This window comes from Hordeum vulgare, chromosome 4H, assembly GCF_904849725.1.
Source record: "Hordeum vulgare subsp. vulgare chromosome 4H, MorexV3_pseudomolecules_assembly, whole genome shotgun sequence".
NCBI classification, from domain to species: Eukaryota; Viridiplantae; Streptophyta; class Magnoliopsida; order Poales; family Poaceae; genus Hordeum; species Hordeum vulgare.
In genome coordinates, this window is record NC_058521.1 from 9,480,271 (window position 1) to 9,497,535 (window position 17,265).

The following is a 17,265-nucleotide window of genomic DNA, read 5'->3' on the forward strand; positions in this document are numbered from 1 at the left end:
AAGCAAAGCGTCGTAGCAGATTCTACATGTGAAGCGGAGTACATGGCTGCCTCGGAGGCGGCTAAGGAGGGTGTGTGGATGAAGCAGTTCATGACGGATCTTGGAGTGGTGCCAAGCGCACTGAATCCAATAACCTTGTTTTGTGACAACACGGGTGCCATTGCCTTAGCAAAGGACCACGGTTTCACAAGAAGTCCAGACACATCAAACGACGCTTCAACCTCATCCGCGACTACGTCGAAGGAGAGGACGTAAATATATGCAAAGTGCACACGGATCTGAATATAGCAGACCCGCTGACTAAACCTCTTCCACGGCCAAAGCATGATCAACACCAGAACTGTATGGGTGTTAGATTTATTACAATGTAATTCGCATGATGATGTGAGGGCTAGATTATTGACTCTAGTGCAAGTGGGAGACTGTTGGAATTATGCCCTAGAGGCAATAATAAGTATAGTTATTATTATAATTCTTGTATCAAGATAATCGTTTATTATCCATGCTATAATTGTATTGAATGAAGACTCATTTACATGTGTGGATACATAGACAAAACACTGTCCCTAGCAAGCCTCTAGTTGGCTAGCCAGTTGATCAAAGATAGTCAGTGTCTTATGATTATGAACAAGGTGTTGTTGCTTGATAACTGGATCACGTCATTAGGAGAATCACGTGATGGACTAGACCCAAACTAATAGACGTAGCATGTTGATCGTGTCATTTTGTTGCTACTGTTTTCTGCGTGTCAAGTATTTGTTCCTATGACCATGAGATCATATAACTCACTGACACCGGAGGAGTGCTTTATGTGTATCAAACGTCGCAACATAACTGGGTGACTATAAAGATGCTCTACAGGTATCTCCGAAGGTGTTAGTTGAGTTAGTATGGATCAAGACTGGGATTTGTCACTCCGTGTGACGGAGAGGTATCTCGGGGCCCACTCGGTAATGCAACATCACACACAAGCCTTGCAAGCAATGTGACTTAGTGTAAGTTGCGGGATCTTGTATTACGGAACGAGTAAAGACACTTGCCGGTAAATGAGATTGAAATAGGTATGCGGATACTGGCGATCGAATCTCGGGCAAGTAACATACCGAAGGACAAAGGGAATGACATACGGGATTATATGAATCCTTGGCACTGAGGTTCAAACGATAAGATCTTCGTAGAATATGTAGGATCCAATATGGGCATCCAGGTCCCGCTATTGGATATTGACCGAGAAGTCTCTCGGGTCATGTCTACATAGTTCTCGAACCCGCAGGGTCTGCACGCTTAAGGTTCGACGTTGTTTTATGCGTATTTGAGTTATATGGTTGGTTACCGAATGTTGTTCGGAGTCCCGGATGAGATCACGGACGTCACGAGGGTTTCCGGAATGGTCCAGAAACGAAGATTGATATATAGGATGACCTCATTTGATTACCGGAAGGTTTTCGGAGTTACCGGGAATGTACCGGGAATGACGAATGGGTTCCGGGAATTCAACCGGGGGGGGGGGGGGCAATCCACCCCGGGGAAGCCCATAGGCCTTGAGGGTGGCGCACCAGCCCTTAGTGGGCTGGTGGGACAGCCCAAAAGGGGCCCTATGCGCATTGGAAGAAAAATCAAAGAGAAAGAAAAAAAAGGAGGTGGGAAGGGAAGGAAGGACTCCCACCCACCAAACCAAGTCCAACTCGGTTTGGGGGGGGGGAGACCTTCCCCCCTTGGCTCGGCCGACCCCCTTGAGCCCCAAGGCAAGGCCCCCCCTCTCCCACCTATATATACGAAGGTTTTAGGGCTGATTTGAGACGACTTTTCCACGGCAGCCCGACCACATACCTCCACGGTTTTTCCTCTAGATCGCGTTTCTGCGGAGCTCGGACGGAGCCCTGCTGAGACGAGATCATCACCAACCTCCGGAGCGCCGTCACGCTACCGGAGAACTCTTCTACCTCTCCGTCTCTCTTGCTGGATCAAGAAGGCCGAGATCATCGTCGAGCTGTACGTGTGCTGAACGCGGAGGTGCCGTCCGTTCGGTACTAGATCGTGGGACTGATCGCGGGATTGTTCGCGGGGCGGATCAAGGGACGTGAAGACGTTCCACTACATCAACCGCGTTCTCTAATGCTTCTGCTGTACGGTCTACAAGGGTACGTAGATCACTCATCCCCTCTCGTAGATGGACATCACCATGATAGGTCTTCGTGAGCGTAGGAAATTTTTTGTTTCCCATGCGACGTTCCCCAACACACACATCCCCTCTCGTAGATGGACATCACCATGATAGGTCTTCGTGCGCGTAGGAAATTTTTTGTTTCCCATGCGACGTTCCCCAACACTCGATGCTCTGGCCAGCATGTTCGCGAGCAATGCAAAGCCGAGGCGAGGTGGCTCAGCACCGGGCCGGCTGAAGGCAAAGCAGAGGCATCGACTGGGAGGCTATTGCTTGCTCTACACCGACTACTTCACCCGCGCTCCTCCACATGGCGACAAAGTATTTTGACGCCGTTATCGGATGAGCCGGAAGCTCTTTCTTAGGATTGTGATTTCCATTACGAATTTCGACAGCTACTTCAAGTGCAAAAAGGATTACACCGACACACTTGGATTCACCTCACTCCATAAGTGCATGACAGCTATGAGGATGCTTGCATACGGAGCTCCCGGTGATATTTTGAAAGACTATGGACGCATGACCGAATCCACCACTATTGATTGTTTGTACAAGTTTTGCAGGGCAATGGTGACAGTATTTGGACCTCAATACTTGTGATCACCCAATGTTGAAGACCTGCTCGAATCCTAGCACAGAATGCAACAAGAGGATTTCCTGGGATGTTTGGAAGTATCGAATGCATGCATTGGAAATGAAAAAACTATCCATTTACTTGGCAAGGGATGTACAAAGGCGTCAAAGGAGGTTGCAATGTGGTACTTGAGACAGTGGCCACACATGACCTCTGGATTTGACACTCCTTCTTTGGTATGCCAGGAACTCACAATGACATCATCGTACTGGAGTGCTCGAATGTCTTTGCCAAGCTTGTTGAAGGTCATGCTCCTCCGGTTAACTACGAGGTCAATGGGCACCACTACAACAAGGGATATTACCTAGCAGATGGCATCTATCCGAGATGGTCCACGTTTATAAAGACTATCTCAAACCCTGCACCAGGAGGCAAGAACTCCTACTTTGCCAAGCGTCAACAAGCTTGCAGGAAGGATGTCGAGCGGGCATTTGGTGTGCTCCAATCCCGTTTTGCCGTTGTCCGGTACCCCGCTCAGACCTGGTCCAAAGATCAAATGTGGAAAGTCATGACTTGCTGTGTCGTCTTGCACAACATGACCATTGAGAGCGAGCAGGAAGAGCCAGTGTTTGACACCAAACCATATTACAGGTAGCGTCCTCTTTCCCAAATTGATCACCAGCTACCGGCAACCTGGACTGCCTTCCTCAACATGCGTCAGGAGATCCGAGACCCACAAGTGCATCAACAACTGCAGGACAATTTGGTGGAGCACTCATGGAGGCTCAAGGGCAACGCCTAGCTCGATGTGTGATGAATTGTGAGTTTTTATTTGTTGAACTATTTTGATTTGTATTGATTTGTTAAACTATATTTTGACTTGTATTGATTTCTGTGATGAACTATATGAAAAAAATAAATGATCTGTACAATTTGTACTGAAGCACGTCGAATATGGGCAAAAATTGGTCTCATTTTACGTCAAAAGTGGCCCAATTTGCGTGAAAAATGGTCCGAAATCGACGGCCGGGGGCGACCTCGGGGGGCGGCTGGGAACCCGAACCCTCCCACGTCGATTTTTCCGCCGGCGCGCCCCCAGGCGGTGCTATTTCGCGCCACTCGGGGGCCGAATTGCTGGAGATGCTCTTAGGGCCAACCTGAGCCATGGCCCCCTGCCTATGTAGTTTTTTACTCCCTCCGTCCGGAAATACTTGTCCTAGAAATGTATAAAATTGATGTATCTATAACTAAAATAAGTCTAAATACATCTATCTCTAGGACAAGTATTTTCGGACGGAGGGAGTATATTATTAGCACATAATTAAACAAGAATGATGGTGTTTTGCTCAATTTTTGATTAAATAGCCCTTCCTACATGGATTAGCCCCTCCTATAATTCTGATCAAGCTCCATCATTCGTTGCACACCATGTTTCATTGTCATCTCTAAGTTACGTGGCGGGTTCAAGATAAGACCGACTTTTCAACCATTGTACATGTCCTGACATAGACTTCGAACAAGTAAGTGGGTAAAATAAACTTCCGTCACGAGTCATGATGATATGATGTTCCATCACATGCATGAAAATTTAGACGGCTACCGTGCGTCGACGGCTCGTTCTGCCTGCAGACGTGGTTGATTGATGATCCATGCATTCGATGCAACTTCTGTTGCAAGTAATGAACTCCCGTCTCATTGTTGTGAAGTTTTTCGTCACGCTGCTGCACGGTTGCCACGGGCAAAGGAAGACGAGACGAGACTGCGCGTTTCCTGCGGGCTCACGGAAGCCGTCGGATCGAGCATCGACGTCCCATGATCGTCGCGCAACTGTCACGTTCAGTTCCGCGCAAAGAGCCCCCGAAGCGCGCGCCGTGCGACACGTATCCACCTGCATCCCATCTCCAACCGCCGATGTCGTCGTCGTCGTCGCCGGCGACGCAGCGCCGCCGCCTCCACCCGGCCGCCTACCTCTCCGCGGTGGCCGCCCTCCTGGCGCTCGTCGCCGCGGCCTTCTCCCGCGCCCTCGGCCCCCGCTTCCCCAGCCCGCCCGCCGCCCGCCGCTGCCGCCCCGACCCCGAGGGCTCCTGGTCCGCCGGCGTCTTCCTCGGCGACTCCCCGTTCGCCCTCAAGTCCATCGAACACGTAACCCCACGTCTTCCCCGATTCCACCCTTCCCCCTCTCCCCAGACGGCGCGTCGCCGTCGTTCGTGGCGTTAAATTAATTCAGCTGGCTTTCCGTGGCTCGCGTGCGTGCAGTGGGGAGCCTCGGCGGACGCGGGCGCGGGCGCGGCGTGGCCGGTCGCGAACCCGGCGGTGACCTGCGCGGACGTGGCGGAGGCCGGGCACCCCAGCAGCTTCGTCGCCAGCCCCTTCCTCTTCCTCCAGGTTCGAACCAAACATTTGGACACCGACCCACAGGCGAGATCAGCAGCGGCAGCATTAGTTGTGAAAAAATGATTGTGATCCCAACCCTGCCGGCATCTTCCATGTGAATTTCGATAACTGCCTGCCATGATCGATTCCTGTTCCTGCCCTGATGGACCTGAAGCTAAATTCTCCTCAGGGCGATGGCATCTACATGTTCTTCGAGACGAAGAACCCCGTCACGTCGCAAGGCGACATCGCCGCCGCCGTGAGCAGGGACGCCGGCGCGACGTGGCAGCAGCTGGGCGTGGTGCTGGATGAGGAGTGGCATCTCTCGTACCCATATGTGTTCAGCTACAATGGCAAGGCAAATGTCCCACTCACATCTGCTTGTCTGTACCCAACAAGTTCATGCTCTAATCCATTCTCACATGCGCTTCTTTGCTTGCTTTGCTCCACAGGTCTACATGATGCCTGAGAGCAGCAAGAACGGAGATCTCCGGCTGTATCGTGCCTTGGATTTCCCCCTTAAGTGGGCACTGGAGAAGGTCCTTGTGGAGAAGCCACTTGTGGATTCAGTCATCATAAAATTCAGGGGTTCCTACTGGCTCATTGGGTCAGATTTGAGTTCTTACGGCGTGAAACGGAACGGGGAGCTCAGTATCTGGTATAGCAGCTCTCCTCTTGCTCCTTGGAATCCACACAGACGTAATACCATCCGTAGCATGGATAACGGGCCGAGTTTTAGAAATGGAGGCAGGCCCTTCGTTTATGACGGCGATCTCTATCGTATAGGTAAACAGAGTGGTGGTGTGTCTGGCCATGGTATTAAAGTGTTCAGAGTTGAAATCCTAACAGCAAATGAATACAAGGAAACTGAGGTCCCATTTGTCTTTGACAAGCCCCGCAAGGGTCGAAATGCATGGAATGGCGCACGGTCCCATCACCTTGATGTTCAGTGGCTTCCTTCAAGCCAACTCTGGATTGGGGTAATGGATGGTGACAGAGTGCCCTCAGGTGATTCGGTTGACCGTCTGACCATAGGCTACATGTTTTATGGAGTCACTCTGTTACTAGTTCTTCTGCTTGGTGGGCTTATTGGTGCAATTAGATGCACCATACCACTCAGATGGTGTGTTCCGCATACTGAGAAACGGGATGATTTATTACATGGAAGGCAGCAGCTCTTTCTGAAGTATAAGCTAAGCTCGCTGTTTTCCGGTTTGAACAAGTTGGGTTCTCTTCTTGGTGGGAGAATCAACTACAGAACTTGGAAGGGACGAGTTTATGCTTTGCTAGTAACACTGATTTTAACTTTTCTAACTTGTCTTGGAACTCACTGCATATTTGGTGGCAATGGTGCTGAGGAGCCATATCCAATCAAGGGTAGGTACTCGCAGTTCACGCTGTTAACTATGACATATGATGCTCGTCTTTGGAATCTGAAGATGTTTGTGGAGCATTACTCCAAATGTGCATCAGTGAGGGAGATTGTAGTTGTCTGGAATAAAGGCCGCCCCCCAGTGCAAAATGAACTGAAGTCAGCCGTTCCTGTCAGGGTCAGAGTTGAAGATAAGAACACTCTGAACAATAGATTCAACATAGATGAAAAAATTAAGACAAGAGCTGTTATGGAGCTCGATGATGATATCATGATGCCATGTGACGACTTAGAGCGTGGGTTCAAGGTCTGGAGGGAGCACCCCGATCGTATTGTTGGGTACTACCCACGCCTCGCTGAAGGTACTCCACCGGAATACCGCAGTGAGAGGTATGCTCGGCAACAAGGAGGTTATAACATGATACTGACTGGAGCAGCATTCATGGATCATGGCTTGGCCTTTGAGAGGTATTGGAGCAAGAAGGCCGAGGTAGGAAGGAAGATGGTGGACAGTTTCTTCAATTGTGAGGATGTCCTTCTAAATTTCCTGTTTGCAAATGCAAGCTCAACGAGCACGGTGGAGTATGTAAAGCCAGCTTGGGCAATTGATATGTCTAAGTTTTCAGGAGTAGCCATTAGTCGAAACACACAAGCACATTATCATGTGAGGAGCAAATGCCTTGCTAAGTTTTCGGAACTCTATGGGAACTTAACTGCTAAAAGGTTATTTAGCAGTCGAGGTGATGGCTGGGATGTATAGTAGTAACACAGATAACTGGATACCTTTTTCTTGAGACTTGCATAGTCTGATTAGCTAAGTTTCCAAGTTGGTAAAAGCAGAGGGCTTAGTAGTTCAGGATGATTAGTGCAACACTGAAGTGGCCGTTTGTATACAGTTAAGTATATTATCCCCTTTCTATACTTTTCCGTAGATAACATATTTTATTGCATCTATGGACGCACCTGTATAGATTACTCGATGCACTTTTTACCTTTTCAGTTGGTAATCAGAGTTGTATCGGGTTTGCAGATTGTAATTTGTCATTGTCAGTGTGCATGCAACTGCTACCATGGTCCAGAATGAGTAGTTTGTTTTTTCATTTCAGATTAACAGAGGTTATTGGAAATGTTTATTTGTCCTCTGCAGTCGCAGGTTGCATTGCATGAAGAATACTATTGGAAAAAAAGGCATTTCTGTGTCCACTCCAGATATGACATTCCATTCAGATTGGTATATATATACTTCACATTTTCATGGTGTGAACCATGATCAATAACAATTATGAAGCAAAATCAGCTTCTTTTCCTACTACTTTTCCTTGGTAAATGAACCAAGAAGACTAAATCTACATTTATCAACTTCATCCGAAGGCCGGTTCGTCAACTTATGTATGGCACAGGTTTGATAATAATCAAACCATCATCAAGAATCAGGAAATGCCGCCGCTTGAATCAAAACTTGCAGTTCTTCTTCAGGTAAACCACCACTTCTTGCTGCAAAGGGTCAATGTTCGATTCTCAATCTAATAATTCTGCTCTAGTTTCAGGATAGATGGGATGTACAGCTATTAACTTACAATCAAGCAAAGGATGGCGCAGCCGGCAGCCCCAGGGAAAAGCGCATACCAAAGTTGTAAGCCGTGAAACTTGGGGCCATCGATAAACAAGAGAGGCAAGCTCGCAGCTGCAGTTATCATAAATAAAAGAGGTGAGCTTAAACTATTTATCTGCTGCATTTCGTAGCTGAAAGAAAGAAGCCACGTATGAATAAGAGCTCAGTAAGACAAATTCAGTATTTGTGTTGAGGGTTTACCCGGAGGGTGCGAAGAGCCTGTGATGGTCATGAATGCTATGGACGCAGAAAGAGCTGCACCCCTCGCTAGCCATCCGGGCCCAAACAAGGAAAGGGCGAGGACGCCGATGGCTGCACAGCCGATCTGGGCGACGAACATGTTATATTTCTGCAAGAATTTCCACCGGAAAGCGTTAGTACTTAGTACCGGTTATCCGGACCTCTCGTTTCACTGCAAGGCACACGAAAAAGCCACATAGCCTTGTGCTGCACTGAAAATTTCAGGGATCATCAAAATCTATAGTTTTGTTGATGAATATTACTTGCAAAGTTGGTTTGTTGGAAACCCTGTGTGTACTCCATCCGGAATTACTTGTCGCAAAAAAGTATAGAAACGGGTGTATCTACTATCTAGGACCTATGACAAGTAATTCCGGACGGACGGAGGGAGTAGTATATTGCACCAACTCTCAAAGAAGGATGCTACTGGTAAGAAACAGTTAGATGCACATAGATTTTGTTTGAAGCTAATCAGGGTACTAGGTCATTGTAAATCTGCCCTAGGTTAGGTTGTTGGTAGCTGTGTGTGAATGTGATACAAACAGAGATAATAAAAAGAATAGTGTTGACTTGTAAGGTAGGAGTAGGTAGGAACCTTGGCAGCTGGTGAGTCTGGGGCGGTGAAGAGCACGGCGCAGACGGCCCCCAGCGGTGCTATTGTCAATGACACCCCCTTGAAGGCCATCATCTGGTCTATCCTTCCCAGCGCTGCCATTGCCAGGAATGCGCCTGCATCGATCATGATTTTAACATGAGGAAAATATATATGTCAAACTGGAGGCCATATTTCTGAAGATGCTCTCAAATGGTTGCAATCTTTGTGTGGCAGGTAACCGTTGAAGAGAGAGACCATCCGCATCCGGCCAAGCGCAAAAGCTTAATAATTCAGACGGACGGACGGACTCACCGGCGGAAGGCCAGAGGACGTCGCTGGCGCTGGCGCCGACGCCGCGGGGCGTGACACTGGCCGCCGACGCGGCTACGTGGAGGTCGCGCCTCCTCGCCCTCATGGCATTGCCGGTGGGCTTGCGCGAGAGGAGATTAGCCTGCCTGCCGCCGCCATTGACGCGCAGGTGGAGGAAGGGGGAGGGGGAGGGCGCGTGCTGGTGGTGGTGGGACGCCGCTGCCAGACACCGCGACCCTGCTCGCGCCAAGACGACGACGCCGCTGCAGCCAATGCCGGGCCGCAGTGCCATGATTCTGTCCCTCTCTCTCCACCTCTTTTTCTCTCTCCACCCACCCACCCCCCCTCCCTCTCTTCTTCTTCCTGGTTGGTTCCCCGATCGAGAAGGAAGGACAAGGTATATAAGCGAGTAAGATAAGGTGCGAGAGGAGGAGGAGGAGAGACGATGGATGGCCTCTGGGGTGCGCGAGGAGCGGGTCGAGAGGGAGACGAGAGACTAGTCAGTCAGGGGAGAAAGAGCTCTTCGTCGGCGCGGAGGGTCAGTCGCTGCCTGCCGTGGGCTACCACCTAGAAATGGCGGGATGTATATATATGTATGTAGCGTCATGCGTGCGCGCGGGCGCGCTTTGTGCTTATCTTATTCCAAGTGGATCTCTGTGGGTCTGGGTCTGAGCACGCCGCCGATTGGATCCAGCCGCCCGCCGGGAAGGCAGGCAGGTCTGGGATCCGCTGGCTGGTACTTGCTCGCTCGGCTGTTCCTGGGTCATCGCTCCCTGCCAAGTGCCAACGGATTCCATCCGTCCATCCATCCATCCATATGCTAACCGTCCGTCAGTACCGGCATATTTCCACGTGCGCCGCATGGCACGGGGCCAATCCAACCGAAACGAAATGAAATCCAGGTGGTTTTCATCCTGGATTGATTTACCCTGCGTCTCAAGATGCTGGGAGAGAGCCAGCCAGTTCGTTCGTTACAGAACCTTCCCAAGGAAATACTACTAGTGGAATATGTCGGAGGGAACTACTTCCTCTGTTTCACAATATTAGTGTGTCCGCGCAATCTCGGGATCTAGGTTTTACCATGTCCAAAGATAATATGCGTGGACGCACAGAAGAGATGCCCGTCAAGGTCATCAGCAGGATTTTCTAACCCAACCCATAACTTTGCTGGCTCCTTCCATTCAAACCACAACCGTCTAAGCCTTAGTGCCTTCGCGGATTTAGTCAGGTCGATAATACCCAATCCTCCAATGTCCGTAGTCGGCACACCACTCCCCAGTTGACCTTGGACTCTCACGCCGTTCTTGGACTCACCTTGGCTGAATGGAGAAAGGTCGATGGACATGGCACTGTTCATTTTTTAGGCATCAACCACAAAGAATTGGAAGGTCAGGAAAGCCATGCATGGTGACGCTTGGCTGTCCAAGATTACGCTCCCTGACAACTGGACAATGAACCACATTCGGTAAATTGTGATCTTATGGGTCGGTTTACGTGCGATCCATTTCCAGGAGGATACCGCCGACGACATCATTTGGAAGCACACGGCTAGCGGGCTCTACTCCGCCACCTCGGTTTACAAAGCACAGTTTCACGACACCCACTCACTCACCCATGACCTATGCGGTATGAAAGACATGGGCTCCCCCCAAAGTCAATTTTTTTTTGCCTGGCTGGCCATTCAAAACAGGATTTGGACCGCGGATAGACTGGAGAGGCGCGGGTGGCCAAAATATGGTCTGTGCCCTCTATGCAAGCAGACACAGGAATCAGCGAGCCACCTATTCTTCAAATGCCGATACACCTTGAGGCTCTGGGGCATGATCAAGCCTTGGCTAAACCTCTTGCACTTCGACACCTCTCAATGGACGCATGAGCGCTCAATCAAGGATTGGTGGCTCAATATGTCCGACAAGACTTCTGCCAACCGGAAAGCGATGGCATCCCTCACCATGCTTGTTTGCTGGACGGTTTGGTATGAGCGGAATACTAGAGTCTTCAGGCACAAGTATTCGCTACTGTTTGTTCTCCTCTCCAACATCAAGAACGAGGCTATGCTCCGGGTTACCGCTGACGCTAAGCACTTGAGCATGATCCTACGGCGAGAGTAATGACTTTGTAATGATCTTTTTTTACTTTTGGTTGTAAAAGCAACTCTTAACTTCTTCATAATTAATGGATGAGGCAATTTTTTTGCCTCCGTTTAAAAAAAAGGTTTTACCATGTATTTAACCAATGCAACCAGTTACACCAGATCTAACTTTCTTTGCCTATACATATACCACGATGAAATTTGGGTGGCCGGTAGATTTTGTCTCTGCATTTCTTGCGCTATTGACCCATGGTATATACAAGTAATAAGACAGATTATATTATTACCTCACACTCACTCACAGGATGCATCGTGCATGTGCCCTACAACTACAAGCTCTATTTATTCCGTCGTTGCATTATTGGTTGCATCTGCAACAGAGATGTGGTGATGCCGTTCGTTGGCTGCCTGACTGACTGCCAAGCCTGAACATGCACACTGTACCTTTGCTTTTTAAACTATACCAACAGAGTATATGCCAGCAGTTTACCTTTTTTTTAAATAAATAAATTTTATAAGAGCGCATTATTATTTTAATACTCCTAGGTAAACTGTTGACCAGGGCAATTTGCATGTGCAGTTCCGGGGTACCCAGAGCCTGACTCCTATATGGTTTCAGAGAACCTAATTAAAGCGGCAAGCCACTGGAAGAAAAAGAATACTCTATCTAACAGCAGAAGCAGCAGAGTGTCAACCCCAAGAGGGCGGGCGGCTCTTGGTACCGATCAAAGATCCAGCCACTGTTGGCTGCTGTGCCGGCCAACCCACACCCAAACGCAGTAGTAGTAAACAAGTCCACAAGTCGTCGACACCCCGTTTACATCGTACGTACCCCGGCGAGCGAGCAACGGCCGGCGTGCGTCTGTCAGGATTGGTGCGCACGCAACGCAAGTAATAGTTCGACGAGTCAAGTCTAAAATAAACCTTGAGTTCATACATCTTATCGGATTTAAACCCTCAACTTCGAATCCCTGAAATCGGCATCCTATGCTCTTCGATCCCGGTCAATTCTAACCCGGAGCTCGTTTGCTGCATCGGGAAAATGTCGTTCCCGGCCAGGATCGTAGTTTAGGGCATCTTCAATAGTCGTATGATTATCGTCGGTAAAATTGTTACATAGACGACTTTGATGACAATGATGCATAATAAAAGAAGAGAGAGAATCAAATCGTATGAACTTGAAGCAACGGTTCAGGCACAAGCTTCAAGGCAAGCATGGTCATTTCTTCAACATTTAGTAGACCCGCTTAGTTATTTTACATACATACACTCCATTAAAGAACTTGTATGATATATTGTTGACTGCTGATGTGAACACTTATACCAACGATTAAACATACACACTGTTAGAGATGCTCTTAGTCTCACCGACATTCGTACCCCACGTGTCATATTCATCTTCATGCTTAGGCTGTCTCCATAACAATGGTGCGCGGCAGACCAACTGGGATAACCGGCGTCAGCGCCGTCGGTGTTCGAGGCCTCACACGGAGCTGGCAGAGGCACCCAGGCGTCGGCGGCGGTGGATCGGAGCTCCTCATCCATGACCTCAACGCCAGGTGCTGGGCTATAGCACGCCGGCGGGGTCGGGGAGGATCGATGCCGGGCATTGCGTGGCGCCCGGTCGACGTAGCTGGGGCGGAGGACTTCGATGCTGGAGGCATTGGCCGCGAGCAAGGGGAAGTGCAAGGGGGGTAATGGCTGCTGTTGATGAGGGACGGAGTTCGCCGAGGCACATGCCCGAGCGGTAGGGGAGGCCGACCGCTGGATGGGCGACTACAACAGAAGAGAAACGGAGGCGGCCGAGCTAGGGAGCGGGATGGACGAAAAGAGGACGGCGGTGGGCTTGCAGATCCGAGCCAGCCGGAGGCAGGGGCGGCCGGGGACGGGAGATCAGGCCGACGGCGCAGCGCGCCCGCCAACAGCAGGCGTGTTCGCGAGAGCTATCCCTGCTCTGAACACATAGTCAGTGAGAGCAAAGAAATATACTGGTGGGGATTGGTTTTTTAGTTTTACTAGTGCACCAAACCGTTTTAAAGTGGTGTAGGGTTTAATTCCGACGAGGTGTATGAAATCAAGGTTTTTTCAGACTTTACTCTAGTTCGACTAGTTGATGGCGTACCAATTTTTAGATTTTCAGAAGAAAAGACGTCCCAAACTAGAAAAGTGGTACCTACCAAAACACTTTGGATCAACCGAGTGAATTTACCCAAAAATCAACCGGATCGTTGGCTCCTCACGTGCCACCTCGCTCTCTCCTCCACTCATTCTCCTCCTCATCTTCTTCCTCTTTTTTCCTTCCATAGCAACGGTTAAGAGGCAAGATTTTCTCAATACACGAGACCCTCTGCGTAGCCAATTGGTTGTGTTACATAAGACCCTTTCGTGGGCGGTGCTATGGTGTGATCTTGAGGCGCCACTCGACGACGACAGGTGTTGGAAATATCGCCCACGGTATTGACCCGGTCAGGGTGTGACTGGACTGATTAGCGACGGCTCATAACCAGGGTCATTACTAGGGCTATGGAAGCCCTGGAGTTCAAGGCCTAGGAGGCGGCTCGACAGAGAAGGCCGGCTCATAGATCTGCACTAGGTGGGACAGTTCACCGAGGGAAGTCTTAAGGAATTTTTCATACTTGAGAAACAAGATGAGTAGGAATTAGAATAGGTCACGGGTTGTACTACGACCGATTTCTGTTGTAATCTTAGGGCTTCAACCTATATAAAGGGGAGCCCCTGAGGTAGAGGGATCAAGTAAGAAATCCTCAAGAACCAGGTTATGATTCCGCACCCTTGTAATCGAGATCATCATCAATAACACAAAAAGCAGGACGTAGGCTTTTACCTCCAAACTAGAAAAGTGGTACCTACCAAAACACTTTGGATCAACCGAGTGAATTTACCCAAAAATCAACCGGATCGTTGGCTCCTCACGTGCCACCTCGCTCTCTCCTCCACTCATTCTCCTCCTCATCTTTTTCCTCTTTTTTCCTTCCATAGCAACGGTTAAGAGGCAAGATTTTCTCAATACACGAGACCCTCTGCGTAGCCAATTGGTTGTGTTACATAAGACCCTTTCGTATGGTGTGATCTTGAGGCGCCACTCGACGACGACAGGTGTTGGAAATATCGCCCACGGTATTGACCCGGTCAGGGTGTGACTGGACTGATTAGCGACGGCTCATAACCAGGGTCATTACTAGGGCTATGGAAGCCCTGGAGTTCAAGGCCTAGGAGGCGGCTCGACAGAGAAGGCCGGCTCATAGATCTGCACTAGGTGGGACGGTTCACCGAGGGAAGTCTTAAGGAATTTTTCATACTTGAGAAACAAGATGAGTAGGAATTAGAATAGGTCACGGGTTGTACTACGACCGATTTCTGTTGTAATCTTAGGGCTTCAACCTATATAAAGGGGAGCCCTTGAGGTAGAGGGATCAAGTAAGAAATCCTCAAGAACCAGGTTATGATTCCGCACCCTTGTAATCGAGATCATCATCAATAACACAAAAAGCAGGACGTAGGCTTTTACCTCCAAACTAGAAAAGTGGTACCTACCAAAACACTTTGGATCAACCGAGTGAATTTACCCAAAAATCAACCGGATCGTTGGCTCCTCACGTGCCACCTCGCTCTCTCCTCCACTCATTCTCCTCCTCATCTTCTTCCTCTTTTTTCCTTCCATAGCAACGGTTAAGAGGCAAGATTTTCTCAATACACGAGACCCTCTGCGTAGCCAATTGGTTGTGTTACATAAGACCCTTTCGTGGGCGGTGCTATGGTGTGATCTTGAGGCGCCACTCGACGACGACAGGTGTTGGAAATATCGCCCACGGTATTGACCCGGTCAGGGTGTGACTGGACTGATTAGCGACGGCTCATAACCAGGGTCATTACTAGGGCTATGGAAGCCCTGGAGTTCAAGGCCTAGGAGGCGGCTCGACAGAGAAGGCCGGCTCATAGATCTGCACTAGGTGGGACAGTTCACCGAGGGAAGTCTTAAGGAAATTTTCATACTTGAGAAACAAGATGAGTAGGAATTAGAATAGGTCACGGGTTGTACTACGACCGATTTCTGTTGTAATCTTAGGGCTTCAACCTATATAAAGGGGAGCCCCTGAGGTAGAGGGATCAAGTAAGAAATCCTCAAGAACCAGGTTATGATTCCGCACCCTTGTAATCGAGATCATCATCAATAACACAAAAAGCAGGGCGTAGGCTTTTACCTCCAAACTAGAAAAGTGGTACCTACCAAAACACTTTGGATCAACCGAGTGAATTTACCCAAAAATCAACCGGATCGTTGGCTCCTCACGTGCCACCTCGCTCTCTCCTCCACTCATTCTCCTCCTCATCTTCTTCCTCTTTTTTCCTTCCATAGCAACGGTTAAGAGGCAAGATTTTCTCAATACACGAGACCCTCTGCGTAGCCAATTGGTTGTGTTACATAAGACCCTTTCGTATGGTGTGATCTTGAGGCGCCACTCGACGACGACAGGTGTTGGAAATATCGCCCACGGTATTTGTTGGAAATATGCCCTAGAGGCAATAATAAAATGGTTATTATCATATTTCCTTGTTCATGATAATCGTCTATCGTTCATGCTATAATTGTATTAACAGGAAACACTAATACATGTGTGAATGAATAGATCACAATGTGTCCCTAGCAAGCCTCTAGTTAGCTAGCTCGTTAGTCAATAGATGATCATGGTTTCCTGATCATGGACATTGGATGTCATTGATAACGGGATCACATCATTGGGAGAATGATGTGGTGGACAAGACCCAATCCTAAGCCTAGCACTAGATCGTATTGTTCGTATGCTAATGCTTTTCTAATGTCAAGTATCTTTTCCTTCGACCGTGAGATTGTGCAACTCCCGGATACCGTAGGAGTGCTTTGGGTGTATCAAACGTCACAACGTAACTGGGTGACTATAAAGGTGCACTACGGGTACCTCCGAAAGTGTCTGTTGGGTTGGCACGAATCGAGATCGGGATTTGTCACTCCGTGTGACGGAGAGGTATCTCTGGGCCCACTCGGTAGAACATCATCATGAGCTCAATGTGACTAAGGAGTTAGTCACACGATGACGTGCTACGGAACGAGTAAAGAGACTTACCGGCAACGAGATTGAACAAGGTATAGGTATACCGACGATCGAATCTCGGGCAAGTTCTATACCGACAGACAAAGGGAATCGTATACGGGATTGATTGAATCCTTGACATCGTGGTTCATCCGATGAGATCATCGTGGAGCTAGTGGGAGCCACCATGGGTATCCAGACCCCGCTGATGGTTATTGGCCAGAGAGGTGTCTCGGTCATGTCTGCCTGTCTCCCGAACCCGTAGGGTCTACACACTTAAGGTTCGATGACGCTAGGGTTATAGGGAATTGTTATACGAGATTACCGAAAGTTGTTCGGAGTCCCGGATGAGATCCCGGACGTCACGAGGAGCTCCGGAATGGTCCGGAGGTAAAGATTGATATATAGGACGGATGGTTTCGGACACCGAAAGTGTTTCGGGCATCACCGGTAACGTACCGGGACCACCGGAGGTGGTCCCGGGGGACCACCGAAGGGGGGCTGCGACCCCAAGAGGTAAGATGGGCTAAGTGGGGGTGGGAACCAGCCCCTAGTTAGGCTGGTATGCCTCCCCACTCAGCCCATGGCGCAGGGGAAAGGAAAAGAGGGGGGAACCCTAATTTAGGTGGGCCTTAGGCCCACCAGAGGGGTGCGCCACCCCTCCCCCTTGCCCTGGCCGCCACCCCTTCCCCATCTGAGGGCTGCCGCACCCCTTAGGGGTGGGAACCCTAAGGGCTGCGCCCCCTCCCTCTCCCCCTATATATAGATGAGGTCCGGGGCTGTTTGAGACACGGTTTAATCTCTCTCTCGGCGCAGCCCTGCACTTCTTCCTCCTCCTCTCTGC

At 49.4% G+C, this 17,265-nt stretch overlaps 2 protein-coding genes across 2 annotated transcripts; one reads left to right on the plus strand and one right to left on the minus strand.

Moving 5' to 3' along the window:
• The first annotated feature begins 4,634 nt into the window (after nucleotides 1-4,634).
• On the plus strand, nucleotides 4,635-7,610 carry LOC123447154 (glucosamine inositolphosphorylceramide transferase 1-like). The gene is made up of 4 exons (XM_045123733.1): nucleotides 4,635-4,880; nucleotides 4,995-5,123; nucleotides 5,302-5,469; nucleotides 5,564-7,610. Exons 1-4 carry the CDS (start codon nucleotides 4,650-4,652, stop codon nucleotides 7,241-7,243), a joined length of 2,208 nt encoding a protein of 735 aa, XP_044979668.1. The 5' UTR covers nucleotides 4,635-4,649; the 3' UTR covers nucleotides 7,244-7,610.
• Nucleotides 7,611-7,695: 85 nt separating this feature from the next.
• LOC123447155 lies at nucleotides 7,696-9,869 on the minus strand. The gene is made up of 5 exons (XM_045123735.1): nucleotides 9,243-9,869; nucleotides 8,931-9,064; nucleotides 8,297-8,444; nucleotides 8,061-8,167; nucleotides 7,696-7,977 (listed from the first exon to the last, which is right to left on the minus strand). Exons 1-5 carry the CDS (start codon nucleotides 9,529-9,531, stop codon nucleotides 7,936-7,938), a joined length of 720 nt encoding a protein of 239 aa, XP_044979670.1. The 5' UTR covers nucleotides 9,532-9,869; the 3' UTR covers nucleotides 7,696-7,935.
• Nucleotides 9,870-17,265: the final 7,396 nt, after the last annotated feature.

Excerpts from the sequence above, each read along its gene's own strand:
- LOC123447154 (XM_045123733.1), top strand. The coding sequence starts at position 4,650 with ATGTCGTCGTCGTCGTCGCCGGCGACGCAGCGCCGCCGCCTCCACCCG. Across the intron at positions 4,881-4,994 it reads CCCTCAAGTCCATCGAACAC|TGGGGAGCCTCGGCGGACGC; the intron begins GTAACCCCACGT and ends GCGTGCGTGCAG. Across the intron at positions 5,470-5,563 it reads TGTTCAGCTACAATGGCAAG|GTCTACATGATGCCTGAGAG; the intron begins GCAAATGTCCCA and ends TTTGCTCCACAG.
- LOC123447155 (XM_045123735.1), bottom strand. The coding sequence starts at position 9,531 with ATGGCACTGCGGCCCGGCATTGGCTGCAGCGGCGTCGTCGTCTTGGCG. Across the intron at positions 8,445-8,930 it reads CAGACTCACCAGCTGCCAAG|AAATATAACATGTTCGTCGC; the intron begins GTTCCTACCTAC and ends AAATTCTTGCAG. Across the intron at positions 8,168-8,296 it reads AGGCTCTTCGCACCCTCCGG|CTGCGAGCTTGCCTCTCTTG; the intron begins GTAAACCCTCAA and ends TGATAACTGCAG.